Source organism: Zonotrichia leucophrys, chromosome 3, assembly GCF_028769735.1.
Source record: "Zonotrichia leucophrys gambelii isolate GWCS_2022_RI chromosome 3, RI_Zleu_2.0, whole genome shotgun sequence".
Lineage (NCBI taxonomy): Eukaryota > Metazoa > Chordata > Aves > Passeriformes > Passerellidae > Zonotrichia > Zonotrichia leucophrys.
The window spans coordinates 80804191-80821435 of record NC_088172.1 but is presented as its reverse complement, the minus strand read 5'-3'; the positions used below and the strand labels follow the sequence as shown (position 1 = coordinate 80821435).

Sequence of the window (17245 nt, the reverse complement as noted above, 5' to 3'; positions counted from 1 at the left end):
TTTGCCCATGCACACCTCACTAGTGTGAGATGCACTGAGTGTTCTGAGAATACCCAAGCCAATCCAGATTAAAGCCAGAGGTGTCTCCTGAGAGCTCAGACTTGTCAGAGAGTGAATGTCTGAACAGTCCCTTGGCAAACCAGATCAACCCTACATGCTCATCAAAATGGGAGAGACAGACTAACCTGGTATCCTTCCAGCTATTTAAAGCTATTTGTTATTTTTAACATATTCGTTCACCAGATGTTTTTCTGAATACAACATTTATGTCTCAGAATATTTTACATAAAGATACTAGAAAAATACATTTAAGTGGAAACACTGTATTACCTTGAGGATTGGATTTAAAATTCCTTGTTATGAACTGCCTCATCTCAAAACTATCATATAAAACGAGCTATATCATTACAGAATTTTAAGATACAAATATACTTACGTCCTTGGAGAACTCTATCTCTCTGCAAAAACTAATTTCTGCACAGAACATGAAAATAAGGTACAAAATTTAGGAATTCTGTGTCTGCTATGTTGTCAGTTTTGAAAGGCCCATGAGAAAAATTTCCAAATATGAAAATAGCATTGCTTCTGACAAACAACTTTCATACTTTTTCCCTAGTGAAATTGACATTTTATTAAACAAAACCAAAACATTATTAAACAAACATATTTTTTTCCTTGTAATTCATAAACTGCTTCCAAAACAAGATTAGAACTTGACAGTCAAAAGAAAGAATTGATATAAATAACCTGTCTTCACTGATTTACTATCATTTACAAGGCAAAACCAACTTGGTTATACTGCTTCAAGATCCTGTACTCCTCAGTTGCATAGTGTGTATAAGATTAAAGTGGAGTGAGTTCTTGATTCTGTCTTTACACATATTTGGTTTCTTTCCTCTCTACAAAGTCCTCAAACGGTATCAAAACAAGACATAAGACTGAAAATACAATCCTAGAAATGAGATTTACTAGCAGTTGAACCCCTCTATTTACTAGTAAATAGAGTAGTTTACTAGTAGAGTACTAGTAAATTTACTAGTTTATTAGTAGTGGTTAAAAAATAAAATAGTGGGGAAAAAATTAGAGCACCATTGCTACATTGTTAAAAATTAGCAGCAGTAGCTGACTAAATTAAATCAGAAAGCCCTTTAAAACATGAAATACTGTTGATTATGGCTGATCTGGAAATCAACCAGAAGAGAGGGGTGGGGAATACCAATATCAGGAGTCATTCACACTCTTAAGAGAACATTGGTTTTCAAGGTGAAAACAAACGTGAGAAGATGAATGTGTTTTTATACGTGTAATCATTTAAATTCTATCTAAAATCCAACAATATAAGCCTTCAACCATAATATATTAAAAAGTATACTATTAGAGACTGTTGGAATTGCTACCTTTTCATTGTCAGTCAGTGATTCTCTCTTAATTTGAAGCACAGAATTGCAATAATGGCAAGTACTGGTATGAAAGCATAGAGTATGAGGAAATCAGCTGTGAACCGGGACAACGCCCCGGGATAGTTCTCTTCAATGAACCCGACGCCTTGAGAGAGAACACATGCAGCATTATTTGCAGTGGAACTGTTGCCTTCACCTGTCAAAAGAAACAATTTCTTCAGCAGGTAAATCAGTAAAATTAAAACTCAGACTCCAGTCTCTTACTCATGCCTTAAATACACCTCTTTCTGACATCACTTCCATGAAGAACCGTACCCTCAGCAGTATTTCTCATCACCATGGAATAAAACCAGACAAGCCCTGTGTTTCTGCAGTTAATCCATGACATACTTTTTGAAGGCAAGAACAAATGGTCACTAGGAGCTCTCTCTTTTGTTCATGCCAAACAAAGATTTATGGCTTTTCAGACACATTATCTGGAGTGGCATCAAGAACCAAAGATGCCCCATGTGGTAGACTTACTGTGTTCATATGTGTTGAGGGTTCCAAAATGCAAGAAATGGTGACTGTCTGAAGGGCACATTAAAAATGAGGTGTTCACTGGTACTAATAGAGTCATGGATTTGTTTTCTAACTGTTGTTGATCTTGTAAAAAAGAGATGCAGGAGAGATTAATAGATAAAAATATGCAGCCTTAGAGAGGAGCACAGACACCTGGCTACAGCACCCCAAATATCTTAGGGTAGGTTCCAAGCTGTAAGTTGTACCCCACTAATGTGTATTAGCTCCTAACCCTGCCACCCTGACTGATTCTCTTGTTTTGCAGCAAAGCACAGCCTGACACACCCAAGCTGCTCAGTAAATACCATGGAAACACATTTGAACTGAAGCCTCTCTAGTACTAAGAGGAGATACTTGGTCAGCTGTTACCTCTCAATACTCCCTCCACTGATGTTTGATCTTAGATTATGCAATTTTCTTGATGTTCTATTTGTGAATATTGCACAAAAAAAAATAATTCCAGACTGTAATAAACTTAGCTTCCAAAATTCCTCCAAAGAGGGGATGAGAGGTGAAAAAGAGGAAGATGGAAGTACTGGAAGAATGAAAAATGGCTGGAACAAAAGAATCAAATTCTGCTCTAGCTTAATGATGTGGCATTATAGTCTTCACTAATTAGTAAGTTCTTTTTAGCAACTCAAAAGTTACCTTTATTTTATCAGGATACATGTACAAAGAAGGAAAATTAGCATCAACATCTCATTAAAATTATTTATAATGGACTTTTTTTTAACACTTACCACATGTGAAGTTTAAGCCATAAAATTCATTGACTACAAGGATTTCGCTGCTGTATCTTTGAAATGTAAGAAAACTGAGTAGTTTGAAAGGTTTTGGCATTTCTTCAATGGTCCTTAAAGAAACAGAGAAGTTAAGCTGGCTTTTGCTACATACCAAGTGACCCCAAATTAAAATAAGCTCTCATTGTTTGTAACTTGTGACAAAAACAATTTTTGTCTCTACCTGTAAGGTTTTCAAACATAAAGTCCAATTTTAGGGCTAAATGATGAGACAACCATGAAGGCTGTCCCTGACTTCGGTACAGTGTCACAACATTCAGCCCTGACTTGTTTATGAACAGTCACAAAGAATTCTATGGTTGTTTGCTGTTCACATGGCAGTGATAAACTGAAAATGACAGGACCCAATATAAACCTTCCTTGCAAAAATGACTTGCTTTCCAAGTAAGAAACCATCATCCCTCCCTCCATCTTCAAAACCAAGTAATACTGAATAGGAATTCATTGCCCCAGTAATAACAAAGCAAAAATGAAGCAAAAATAAGGAGAAGAAACATTCAACAAGACAGGGCAATTTCAGCATCTAACAAACTTCAAGACTTAAAATTCAACAACAACAACAAAAAAATAACAGGCAAAAACCCCAGCAGCCTAAGTCTCAATGCTATTTTTAATGTCCTTCATTGCTTATGAAGATCAATCAAAAAGATTCATAATAGTAATGAGCAAAGTCTGTGCTGTAAAATAAGGTCAGAAACCACTCTAATGCTTTGAAGTTATCACTAAGGCATTAGACTACGGTAGCAGGAATAAATGTCTTTCACTATAAACACCCATCTTCCTGAAATCAGGCAGGGACTAAATAATTGGACCTTAACCTAGCTTTGTATTGTAAGTATGAGCTGAGATCTACTTTAAAGAGACAAAGCTGTGAAGATTCAGATGGTTTTCTTGAGGACAACACCATGTGTTGTTAGGCTTACTACATTTTCATTGGGAGGGTCTCAGGTAAACATATCATACTTGCTCAATATCTTAGGAAAGCTGCTTTTAACAACTACACACTTATTCTGGTATGTCCCTCAAAAAACTCAGTAATTTCAGTATTGACAAATACAAGGGGGAAACTGCTCAAACTTCACACAATTAAAACACAAACCCGTCTATTTACACAGTAATAGAGCAAGTGGATCACAATTTTTCTGCATATTTACTGCAGTACTCAATAATTTTTATAGATTTCAGTCTGTACGGTAGAAAAAGGGACTGAAAAGTTTACTGGCTAAACTGGATAATAATACTGGTAACATACTTGAGAGCAATTGCTTTTTTAAACCAGCATTACCAGTGTTTAATTTCATAAGTTCCAGCAGTTACTAAAAGATGTAGAAACACAGATTTTTGGTGGGCTCCTTCAATGAGGACAGCATTTCACATCATCATGTCAGCATCAATAAAAGAATTCAGATGAGCTGATAGATATTAATTTTTCAGTTTTATCTTCAATGTATTTGCAAAAACTGGGGGAAATCTTCAATATTTTTGTTGATATTTAAAGATACTAAGTGTCTGGTTTTGTGTTTAGTACAAGGCCCAACAAGATCAGATAGTTCTGCCTCTGAAGGAGCACAGCTGCTCTTGCTTTTCCATTGCTACCTGTGCATTACTGGATTTCTTCAAAACCAACTGTTCTAGAAGCTCTTCCACATCAATGTTAACAGCAACACTGGAACAAAGGAAGATTGTTTCCTACCTTACTAGTCCCGTTCCCACTATGACACCAGCTGAGTTAAGAAGCACAATGCTACTCTGGACTACATTTGGATCTTGAACCATGCCAAGTATAACAAGTGTTATCAGTTCACCAATCATGTGAGACGCTAGGACAACAGCAAAGAAAATTCCAAATCTGGAAGCATCAGGATACAATCCTATAGTCCTGTACAAAGATGAGCAAAAGAACAGTTAAAAAACAATGTTTGGGTAGTAAACTTGAAAAGTAGCTTTTACTTTTGTTTCTATTTGGGTTTTTTTGCAGTTATAGCTCATTAGGTGAAGAGTTTATGCCTTAATCCTTAGTGTATTGTTTGGAATCTTAACACAAAGGACATCTACTTACTATCACTATGTAAGTGCAGATACATGAGGTTTTCTCCATCTAGATTGAAGAGGGTTATGCAAAGATGTAATTCTTGTAGAAACCCAGGTTTTTTGAAGACAATCACCATGGCTTTTCTATTCCTTAAACTAACTTGCTGCTTCTTGTAAAGTCTTTGCAGTGGGAGTCATTCGTGTAAGTCACATATTTAAAGAACATCTTTATGCAGGTAATTAACAGATGGGATTTTGCACTTCTGATAATGTGCAAGCAAACATAAGCATGGATATACTCAATTAAATGAAAAACTAATTGAATTCACCACCCATGTAATTCACACCAAAGCAATTTCCCCCATACTCCTAATTCTTTAATGCAACATGCTGTTCTCAGTTTTCCCCTAGTTAACCCAAGGGAAAGAGTTCTCTCAATCTTTACTCAAAATTAAAAAGTTAAGAAAAGCCTGCAATTGCTTGACAAACTTAATTCAGCCTTATAGTGTATGTGACAGATGACAAAACCCTTTATTACACTGTGACACATTACTCTTTTTCCAAAATGCCTCATACTAAAATTGCCTCACACTAGATGCACACTGCATGCTTTGCTTAGCTCACAAGCAGAAATTCAACATTTAATTTTCTTTTTTTTTTTTTGTTGCTTAGTGCAAGACCCTATGGGGTTTTTTTTAAAATCCACTATGTTCAAATATGGTCTTAAAACAGAAGTATCATTTTTTTCATAGGCTTTCCTGTAGTGTTTCTTGTAACACCAGAATATTTTATAAATAGATGGATGAACATTGAGTATTAAACACTCAGTGAGGTAGCAGGTATTTAACAACTTTTAAGTACAGATTGGTGCAGAAGAAACAGTTTTCCAAAGTCCTACCAGAAAAATATCACCTCTGAGCTGCTCTACTTTACACAGATGTATGGAGACACAGGCTAGTTAATCTGGGGTATGAACAGAACAGAAGAAAGAAAGAAACAGCCCAAATAGAGAATATTACAGCAACAGAATAACAACATGATGTGAACTGTTAGAAGATTTCCCAGAGGTATCTTCAGACAGGACCTTCACTTGGTTGCAAAAGAGGCCCTCTTTGAACTTGGCCAAACCTGCCTTGTGTCTGGTCAGGTCAGAGTTTGGGTCTGCCTGACCCAACTGGCTGCCTCCACAAACACAAACTCTACAAGAAATGGCTTGTAAGAACACATGCCAGAGGCTGTCAAAGCCTCTCAAAAAGTTAGTTCATTCCATAAAGTTCAGTCCTGCATAACAACTGCCAAAATTTCATCCAGAAACTGCTTGCCCTGAGAGGTTAAGAGCATTGTGAAATCACTTGGACACATCCCTGATGGCTTCCAAACAACTGCAATATTGGCAAGATAACACCTGTAAATATTATCCATTAACTGGAGCCTCACTATTTATTGTTGGTTGTGTTTGAGCCAACCAAAACACAGGGGCAAAGTCTCTGCCCATGTCGATTCCCTGTTAGTTATGGAGTTGAGAGAGTCATGGAGCCTGGACAGCTGCTTGCCAAATGGCTCTTTTCTTGGCACCAGTCACAAACAGAAGGTCAGCACAGCTTTAGTGGAAGGAACAGTCATGTCTGTCTGTCTGTCTGTCTGTCTGTCTGTCTGTGAAAAAAAGGCTTCTCAGGGAGCCCTGCTTTAAGCAGGCAGCACTGACAGCTTGCAGAAATAAAAGCCCAGTTAGCTAAGGGGATAAAGGAGGCTACTTTTCATATCCACACCAAACTAGAAAACAACCTGCCCATGCATGCAAGTCCTCACACCTGGAAGAGAAGAAATCTTCCTCTCAGGGATATTCTCTTTTCATTGAGATTTCAAATGGAAAGAATTAAGTAAACATTGAGCACAACCCCTCATTGCCTACTATAAACCAGAAGGAAAAAGGGAATAGTCATCCTTTTTTCTGAGTTTTTCTAGATGGGGGAAAATTGCTACAAAATTCTCTGAGCAGAAATTCTGCTTCAGAAGTCCAAGCAATTTTGTGTGGTTCTACTTTATCCATTTTCCATCCATCTTACTGGAAATCAAGAGCACTAACATGCACAGCTACAGCAGAATGGCTTCTTCTTGCACTTTAGCTCTTTTATCAGGGTGTATCCACTTATCACTTTTGAACAGGTCATCAGAGAACATCCACAACACAAACCAAGCCTGCTCATCACTTGTACACATTTCACTACAGATTGCCAAATGATTGCAACTGTCCCAGGAAAACTAAAATTAACTTTGGTGCACTAGATATCTCTCAACATTAGAAAAAAAAAAAAGATTGAAGGAGAGAAACTTGTCCTTTTCTCTGGAGGGTATAAGAAAGGGATCCAGATTTCATCACTTTCATATGCTGTAGCTAAACCCCAACATCCTAGGAAATAAAAGTTCTGTTATTGTCATGTGCCTACAGCTGACATCCTCAATTTGGGGTTTTTTCGTTTAGTTTGGGTTTCTTTGGGTTTTTTGATTGTTTGGTGGTTTTCTTTTTTGTTTTTTTTTTTTTTTGCTTTGGTTTTTGTTTTGTTTGTTTGTTTTCTTTATTTCCTGTATTTCTAAATGTAAAATGACACTTTCTGCTTTCAATATGACAAAAGTATGATAACTCTCCCAGGTCCATTAAAACTTTGCAAGTTACCTAAAGAACTGGTAATTTATTTACTGGGGATGTGTTTTCAGCTCTGCCTGAAAGAGAAGGGCTAATTTTGTGTCATCTTTCCTTATGCTTTCTGTGTAATCATTTTGAGAGACAACAGCAGGAAGCCATGCCAGCAGGCCTTTTGCTGACATGTTAACTGACACTGGTAACAAAAACAAAAAGACAACCCAACAGATGGTCCACATGCTTACCAGTATATGAAGGTGCTGAAAATGGCCACACTGATGACACTGAAGGGCAGGAAATGGACTATATAGGCCACAAGCATTTGCCATTTCTTATACAGGCCATCTTTACTTTCTTGGTCACTGATAGCACGTAGAGCTGGGACTGAATTAAATATATAAGAAATGAAGTAAATTATCATTAAACAGAAAGAGCAAGACTTGTTGCTAGCAGAAATGATCTGAAGCACAGGGACAACTTTGAGAATATATCACAAACATTTTGCATAAATTACTCTGATCCCTTTTTCCTTCACTGTAAATGCAAAGTATGCTCCCTGCAGATTGCAAACATTGGTAGGTTTAATGAAAGAGGCCTAACTTATCAGCATGCAGGACAGCCTTCTTTTTTTGTGCATATACAAATTAAGGACATGAGAAAACCTCTGTCACTGGTCAATTTATTGAGGCACTCTGATTTCAAGCTGACGACAGCAGTGTATGGTCTCTACATGAGTAAAACAGTTTTAGGGCTGTAAAAAGAAATTACTGTTGCTTTCAGTATGGCACCTGTAGGAGAAAAATCCTTTAAAAATGTAATTATCACATAATAAATCCAATTATGCTTAATTGCTGTCAAAGTTGGTTTGTATTTCCATCTTTTCCATGTGTCTGGTTTTGAGCTCACTTAGGTATTAGCTAGACCTAGACTTTGTCTTGCCTATAAAGTGCTACACACAGGGAAATCTTTTGCACAGCTTAGAATAAAGCCTTCATAGACAGGCCAGCTATAAAAAAGAAAGGCAGGGATGAGGGCATATTCCCTTAAATTCCATTGAATTTTGTGCTTCTGTATCAACTCTGACATTACCTAAGACCAGTGAAGATCCTTTAAATTACAATCTTCAAAAGAGACTTTTTCTTATTTAAGGCAGAGTGGCAGCAGCACCCACTGCTGCACGTAGGACAGGACAGACAGACACTCACACAGGGCCACAGCATTGAGCATCCCTGTGTAGGGGGGGGCACTCACACACTGGTAGACAAGCCCCACCCGGTCCTGCACGGCTCCCTGGGTCAGGTCATTGCCGAGCCTAAGAAGGAAAACGGCTACAAACAAGCCGAACAGCAGGTTCTGCAGGAGGCGCATGATGATGCCTATCTTATCTCTGGAGAGATTTCTCGTTGTTCTCCTGAAACAAAACAACAATAAAAGGCTTGCTAACGACAGCTGAACACATGTTGGTAGGGTATTCAGCTTTGAACAAATCTTAGACACACAGTGCCCACAAAGAGCCAATATATTAAACAAGACAAGGGACAAGTACAGTGGGAGATCAAATAACCAAGGAAGTGCATCTATACATGGAGGGGAAACCTCAAAGATTAGTGGAGAAGGAAAAAATATTTGCTTCAAAAAGGGGGGCAGGGGAAGTCTTACCGTAAAAGAATCAGTATTTGCTCAAAGCAATTGGGTGAGTCTTTGTTTTTGAATGGTATTGGTGGCAGCTCCTTCATGTACTTTGTTTTTTCAATGGCTGCCAGTACTTTGCTAAAGATCTCTGAGTTTCTATAGGCTGATACAAATTCCTGAACTCTACTGTAGGTTTCAAGTTCATGTTCCTTGCTTCGGGTGTCCACAGATGTCAGATCCACTGTAAAATGACAAAGCTTTTACTCTATATCCACATCACCTTCCCTTCATACCTTTTTCCCTGTGCAACTAACTTATTCTTGCATCCATTCTAAAATATGCAAAGATGAAAAGGTCAATTTAAAGTATTCAAGGCTTGTCTCTCCCTTCTGTTAAGATGCAGTAGGAATTAATTAACTGCAGCCACAAGAAATCTGTGGTTTGTGACCTCTGTAGGACCCTGCAGTTCAGATCCTTAATCTGGAAATGCAAGGCCCAAGCACTGTGCTGGTCAGACCTTTAGCACTCTCCTCGCACAGAACAGAGTTGCAGAGAGCAAGACAAAGCACCAGAGGATGAAGATTCCTGAAGATGAAGAGATGATTTATCTGGTCACATATTTCTCAGGTTTTCAGGCAGATGCTCAGACGTGGCTCCACGGCTCCCCCTTGTCCTCTGCCCACTCCTCCCTAACTATGGAGCTGCATTTTTTGCTTAGTGTGAACTCACACTGTAGAGACATTGCTCTTCTCTCCTTGAGCTGCTAATGCATTGTTGCACTGGGTTTCACCTACCTCCTTTGCAGACATACTTTTAATGTGAAGTTAGAGGATGTTCAGCTGGCCAAATTCCCCTACCAGGCTCAGCCCAAGCTGAAAGAAGTAATACTGACTGCCATGGAACTCAGGAAAGGTAACTATTTCACAGAGTTAATGTTCCTTTCTAATAAGCCCACCTAAACATACTCCTGGCACCAGCAATTCTTTTGCTGGCAGATGGGAAATTTGTGTGCTCCATTTTTACAAGTCACACAGATTCAGTAATAGTGCTAAAAAGCCTTAGAAATTTCCCTTTTCCCTAACAGCAATGAATTAGCCAAGGTTTTGAAAGCTGGATTGTTGTTCTCAGCAATATTTGTTCTTGCCCAATTTTATATTACTCTTCTACATCTGCTAAGAGGTCTTCATCAGTTATTTATTCCTAAGGTTTCTCTCATCTTTAGATTTCAGTTTTGCAATGCTCTGTTCAACTTCAAAATGTAAATTCAACAAAAGGAGGTCTTGTCCAAGATTCTTAAGTTTCCTCAAAATCTGAATTAGGTTTATGAATAGTTCCCTGGTGTTCTAAAAGCTGGAATTCAGCAGAATTGTCTTTAATGGTAAACACATCCAAAATGAAGCCTTTGCTTTTACAAATGTGAACATCTGAAATGCAGAAACACTTTCTGAAACTTGGCCAGTGTGACTTGCTGGAAGTCACACAGGAAATAAATGGCAACTGGGTGTGCTATAAAAGAATTGTAAGACTGACTACTAACTAGACCAACCAACTAACACCTACCATGCATTAGTACTTTTTACAAACATGTGACAGTTCAGCAATATAATCCACACTCAATACATAGGATATATTTTCCTCTGTTGCTGGTGTAAATGATATCAGAATCTGTCCCTTCATTCACATCAAATCACACAAAAAAAATATAAACTACCAATTTTCAAAAGACTAAATATTCTGATGATTCTTTGCTCTAATCTGTATTTTTTTCCTTTCTTGTCACATTCAAAGGTTGACATTTGAAGAATGCAGTACTTCTTTACCAAGCTTTTTTAAAAGTGGGTCTAAATCTCAAATCATCTCTGCTTTTCAAGACTATTCAAATTCATGAAGGCAAAATTATCCTCACTGTCATACCTGTATTTTCAGCTTTATCCCATTCCAGCTTCATGTCAACAACCATCCTCTCTTCTCACTGAGTTAAGAATGCCATGTAGACAATAGGAAAACACTGCCTGCTCTGAATGCAGCTTTTTGAATTGGCCAAATTCTCTGGTTAGTGCTCAGCTAGTACTGCCAGAAATTAACCTAACATGATGGATTTAAATAGAGTTATGTACATGGCTGCACACCTGTACTCATACAAACACATCCACATTCTCCTCAAACCTGTGCCTGTATGGATGAGAGACATGGATGTCCTGCAGCAAAACCAAGTCTCATTTCCAAAGTCTCCTGCTGACCCTTTTTTTTCATCCTGAATTAGTAAAACAATACTCTCCAGCTTATGCCAACAGCCATAATCATCTTGCCATCATCATGTCCTGAAGCACCCATTCTGTTTCAGTTGTCCACCCTGGCATTAGCAACTTCCCAAGACTTTCAGAAAGCTCAAACTTAGAATTGCTGGAAATTGATGCCTCAAGTCATCCCGTGTTTATTCTACATCCTTCCCTCCACACAACACTTTTAAGTTGCTTGGCATCACAGAGTCTGGAGCAGCATGGGATTTTCCACAATTTTGGAATCAAAATAATTTTCCAACATCCAGTGCACAGCCATAGCGAAATGCCATCAGGAATCCACAGGTTTCATGAAGCTGAGATTCTTTTTTTAGTGGTAGTTTACTCCTTTACTGCAAATATGGCTATTTGATGGAGTCATTAGGAATGACATGGGAGCAGCCCCCTCTCTGAGCTGAAAACAATTAAAAAGTTAGAGCAGAATTCAAATACATTTCTATCTCTGGAAAAACTTTAACTTGGGGAAAAAACCAAATTGTTTTACCAAAACAACTTAGACAAACTTACCATAGAAGTCAAAAGGGTTTGATTGTTCAGGACAAGAATAGCCACAGTCACTGAAAAATGAGATCATTTCCATAGGGCTCCCACAGAAAACCATTTCTCCAAAGCTCATGATGGCTATTTTATCAAATAACTGTTGGGGGAAAATGAATATATTAGCAGTATGTACTAAGAATCAGAGAATATGCTGACTTGGAAGGAACCCATCAGGATCATCTTGAGTCCAACTCCTGGCCCTGCATAAGACACCCAAGAATCACACCATGGGCCTGAGAGCATTGTCCAAAAGCTTCTTGAACTCTGTCAGACTTGGTGCTGTGGCCACTTCCCTGCGGAGCCAGTTCCCAACCACCGTCTGTGTAAAATCTTTTCCTAAGATCCAACCTAAACCTCCCCTGTCACATTTCAGGCTATTCCCTCAGGTCCTGCCACCAGTCACCACAGTGATCAGATCAGGAGTGCATTCATTCTTGAGTCCAGCTACTGTCTTGGTAATAGAAATGCTTTGATGGGAAAAATAGTTTTGACACATTCAAACTTCCTTACTGTATTTCTCCCAAAAGACATTTGTCCTTTCTTTCACTCCTCTCACTGGTGGTTATGCAAAATGACATATCTTTAAGCTCTAGTGGTTCTCCAAACTGTCAATGACAACAGCATACAGAGGTAATCCACAAAGAGAGATGTGGCTTTCTGACTTCACTCCTAATGCACCTTCACTTACTGACTGACCCCTTTGGTGCTTGATGGCCCCAGTCTGTAAAACCCCCAAACTGTTGGCAAGGTTATCCTGAAGTGCTTAAGGACTCTAACAGCACTGCTCTCAAGTGAACATTTGTCAGGACAAGATTCCCACCAGCTATAATCAATCCATAGTCTCAAGACACCAGGGCTGCTTTCAGTCCAGAAAAACACTGTTGCTCCCCTCTGGCTCCACAGCCATTTACACTCCATTCAGTCAGCCAGGGGAGAGGAGTTGTGCATTCATGTGGCAGGTGGTGGATAAGAGCAAAGTGAGAAACAGTAATGGGAAGAGAGAAATGCTTTCCCCAGCACATACCCTGCATGGCAGGACTGGCCTACCACACAGCCAAGGTTGTACCAAGGTGTACCCACATGCCTTGCCATGACTTCTCCCACTGGGTTTGGTTTGGGCAGCTGCACAACACAAGCGTTACGCACACAGTCAGACTCCACACTATTCACAAGGCAACGTGTGCTAAGGGCCCTGTGACTGGGTCAAGGCCAGAGTTGCAAAGTTCAAGAGAAGCCTCTAATTAAGCAAAGGAAGGGAAAAGAAGCAGCTATGGTGGGTCTTGTACTTCCATCCAGAAAAGAACCTAAGTACTAAAAGGTCAGGTGGAAAAGCCAATAGTGAGTAGGTATCACCTACCCTGAAAAGTTCTGAGCGAGGCTGATGGATTGTAAGGATCACAATCCTGTCTCTGTGTGCAAGCTCTGAGAGAAGCAAGACAAGCTGGTTTGCAGTCAGGCAGTCCAGCCCTGTGGTTGGTTCATCAAGTAGCATCACCTCTGTTAAATGACAAGGAATAGCTTTAAAATTCAGGTAAATGAGGAGCAAATGGCATAGCTTCTGCCCTTAAAGCTAATTTGGCAAATAACATAGAAATTACTTGGTAGGTGAAGTTCCACACATAAAGCAGGGTATATACAGATATTGCCATGACAGGATCTTTCAGTTTTATTTAGTTTCAGTGGTTCTGTTTCAATAACTAGGAATAAGGACATTAAAAAATACTTCAGAGCATAATACTTCTTTTAAATTCATGTGAAATCTGAAAATTACCAAGATAGTTTTGATGCATACATCTGCTTTCAAGAACAATAATGATAAATTTCAGCATTTACAAAATTGTAAACATAAGCAACAAAATTAGCTAGGATTTATATATTCTGAATTAAATACTTATATACAAATAGAATTTGTTATGAACAAACCAAGAATTGTTAAAACACAGCAGATGCAATTCCATAGATTGAAGCAGATGTTACTGCCTTTTCTTTATTATTTTATTGTACATGAAATGGAAAAAACTTATCATCAAATCCATTATTTTTATAGAGATGACACATAGCACACAAGAGGGCAATCCAACCTTGGTCAGGGTACGAGGGGAGGAGAGTTTTCACTCCAGGTTTATCTACACAGAATTACTAGAGTGTTTACTGTAGAGTTGAGTGAGCTCCTAAGCAGCAATCACACCCCAGGAGTCACCAGCAGCAAGCATGTACCTCGTGCTATTTCAGTCCCTCCTGCCTAATATGCAATTGTAGCACATCCACATAGCCACAAGGACTCCAGCATCCAATAAATACATGCTGTACGTTCACTCTGTGAGATTCTGGCACCTTCAAGAAACTCTCTCAAAACTGACAAAATTTTTCCCATGGATAATCCTTCCATAGTTACTCAGCTTTGATTTCCTTTCACTGGAATTTTTTTGGCACTGGAATATACACGGCACTCACACATACATAGATGAAGGGCAGCTACTCCACTACAAGGCTCAGTGCTTGCACATGTATGGCTCTAATGTACTCAAAAATGATAAATAAATGGACCACAGGCAACATTTGGGAAGGGTGAACCCAGAAAGACTTAAAATGGATAAATCCAAGTCTAAACCTATGTTCAGTCCTTAAGATTTTTAATTTGTCTGTTTTCCAACTGATCAACTAACAGATCAGTGGCTGACCTCAGTAACTGCTTATTCTTTCCTGTCATCACCAGACTGGCTTCTGCTGAATTAAAGAATGCAGATGCTTTTGTATTTTAAAGTGGTTTACAGGGGCCTGTGGTAGGAGCACAGTGACACAGCCTTGCTTTATTTTGAGAATGCATGCAGTGGTACTTACTGGGATCTTGTAAAAGCTGGGCTGCAACTGATACCCGACGCCTCTCACCCCCAGAAATTCCTACAACATTCCGGCTTCCAATTATTTTGTCAGCAATGTGGCCGAGACTCAGCTCAGTCATAACTGCATCTACCTAAAAAATAATTGCAATTTCAAAGCAATTGAAAGCAAATTCAAAGCAAAACTAAGAGATAATCCACAAAGGATACCTGTGTGCAATGGCAAAAAAAAAAACAGAAAAAAAATGACATAATTTTAAGTTACAGCTTTACCAATATCCTGCATGCATCCATTCTAGTTGCACGGTATCGGGCCTAATTTCTATTTGATTATTTTTAATACATTATTTAAATTATTATTTTTTAAAATTTTATTTCAATGTATTTTGAAATGAGTCAATTTTAGCCTCACTTGACACTAAGAGATTAAGAGTTCAGAGGTAACTAGAAGTTAAGGTATGGAGCATAATGGGCTCTGGCTTCCAAAACCAGGGAGCAGGAAGCACATCAATTCTGGGAAAGTATAAAGTACTGAGTGGGAGACTGGGGAAGAGAGAAGACAGAAAGCAAGACCCTCTGGTCAGGAATATCCAGTTTTACTTTAAACAGAATTCAAAAGAGTCCTTTAAGTAAATCCAAAACACACTGATTTCATCAAGGAAGTAGCTTGTAGGAGGTTTAGCAGACCAGTGCTTTTTTGAGCTGTTGTGGTTATGAGAGATATCCTACAGGAGACAGAGTGGTGCCAGAATCAGTCGTGCTGTCCATGAGAACTGCCAGCACACATGGGCCAAAATACCCCAGAGAACTGAGGCTCCCCCTGGGGAAGGGGAACTGACCTCAATACCAGGACCAGCATCTCCTGCAGGGGTAACTGCTTCAGCTTGGGGTGGGAGTTCTGTCCCACCATAATGGGGGTGTCCTGGGGCACCAGCACAAGCCCCTTGGAGAGGTGGGAGCACCAGAAAGCTTGTGTTCCACCCCTCAGCACGGGTATTTCTACCCATTTGAAGAATGAGGATTAGCAAAACCTCATAAACATAAAACACAGCCATGGATGGAAAGTGCTGCAGGTGAAAACACTACATGACATCCTGTATGACTTTCTGGTGGAAGACTGTAAAATACAAACCTTCTTTTCGATGGAGCTGTTGGAGTATTTCTTAAGAGTTAGTAAAGCTGTGTAGGTCAAAGACTCCTGTACAGTGAGAAAGCTTAACAAAGTGTCATTCTGAAAAAAAAGTGAAGAGGAAGAAGGAGTTAGTTCTGTAGTAATTAAAATTTTGTCCCTCTTCATGCAAGCCTAACCATTCATACAGCTTATTAACTGATCTGTCCCAAATTTCCTTGTAAAACCACATTCACATTACACTACTCCATTACGCTAGCAATTTTTTTTTACACAAAAGGAAGCACAGAACACAAAAGATAAATGTAGAAATCAACCTGTGGCACGTAAGAGAAGCAATCTCTGAACTGCTCCCTCTTCAGGTGACGCCCATTCACATACACTTCACCAAAGAAGTTGTCTTTATGTCCCAGTCTGCCTGATATTGCATCCAGAAGTGTTGTTTTTCCAGATCCTTTCAAACAAAAGAAATTAATCATGTGCCGAGATGAATTTTATGATTCCAAGAGTGGTAGCCTGACTTGGACGGACACACCCAAAAAGTACAAAGTTGGATTTTTTCCTCAATAACTTTAAAATAATAGGGCCTGCAAATGCAGCTAATTCAGGGAAACTAAATAGGAAAATTGGAATACAAATTAGCATTTAAATAATAAAAAATTCACACTCTGCAGTGAAACATTTGAGTTTTGAAGTAACCTTGTCTGTTATTGAAGTTATAATTGTTAGTTAGATGACAGAAGACTGAACTCTGAAAACCAAGCACCATTTTTACAAAGCAGAAGTTAAAATCAGCCACAATTTCTTTATTTAAAACACAGACCTCAGTCACATGCATGTCACTATGGAAGTCACCAGTATTAACTGTGATCTTATTTTGTTTAAAGTACTGGAACAACTTACCAGAATTTCCTAAGATCCCCATAATCTGGCCACTTTCTATGTGAAATGAAACATCCTTAAGTATTTGCCGGGTCCATTTTTTACAATATAAAGAAAAGTTCCACCACGGGCCAACACGCTCTCTTGGAAAACAAACACCAATAAAACAATTAGAGAGAGAATACGTAAAAATTTTGCATAAATCAAGTGAATGGTTCATGGCTACTTGCATGTGGGATGGGAGCTGCAAGGACTTTAAAATATGGGAAAATAAAAATTAAAGTCTTTTCCCCCTTGTCCTTTCCCCTCCTAAGGCTTCAACTTTGGCATTACCTGGAAGATAAAATGAGATCTGAGCACGATTTTCAGAATGATTGCTAAAAAGCTTTTGGACTACAACCAAAAGGGCAACCATGAACTGTGGCTTTATTTGCTGATGATGTTTGCCAGGGTTAATCCACCCGTCCCTTTCCTTAGGGCCTCGTGTTA

General features: G+C 38.8%; 1 protein-coding gene across 1 annotated transcript; it reads right to left on the bottom strand.

Moving 5' to 3' along the window:
• Positions 1–609: 609 nt before the first annotated feature.
• On the bottom strand, positions 610–16900 carry ABCG5 (ATP binding cassette subfamily G member 5). The gene is made up of 12 exons (XM_064708982.1): positions 16778–16900; positions 16192–16328; positions 15878–15976; positions 14747–14879; positions 13263–13402; positions 11873–12002; positions 9093–9306; positions 8639–8844; positions 7679–7817; positions 4455–4640; positions 2702–2814; positions 610–1596 (listed from the first exon to the last, which is right to left on the bottom strand). Exons 1-12 carry the CDS (start codon positions 16797–16799, stop codon positions 1412–1414), a joined length of 1704 nt encoding a protein of 567 aa, XP_064565052.1. The 5' UTR covers positions 16800–16900; the 3' UTR covers positions 610–1411.
• Positions 16901–17245: the final 345 nt, after the last annotated feature.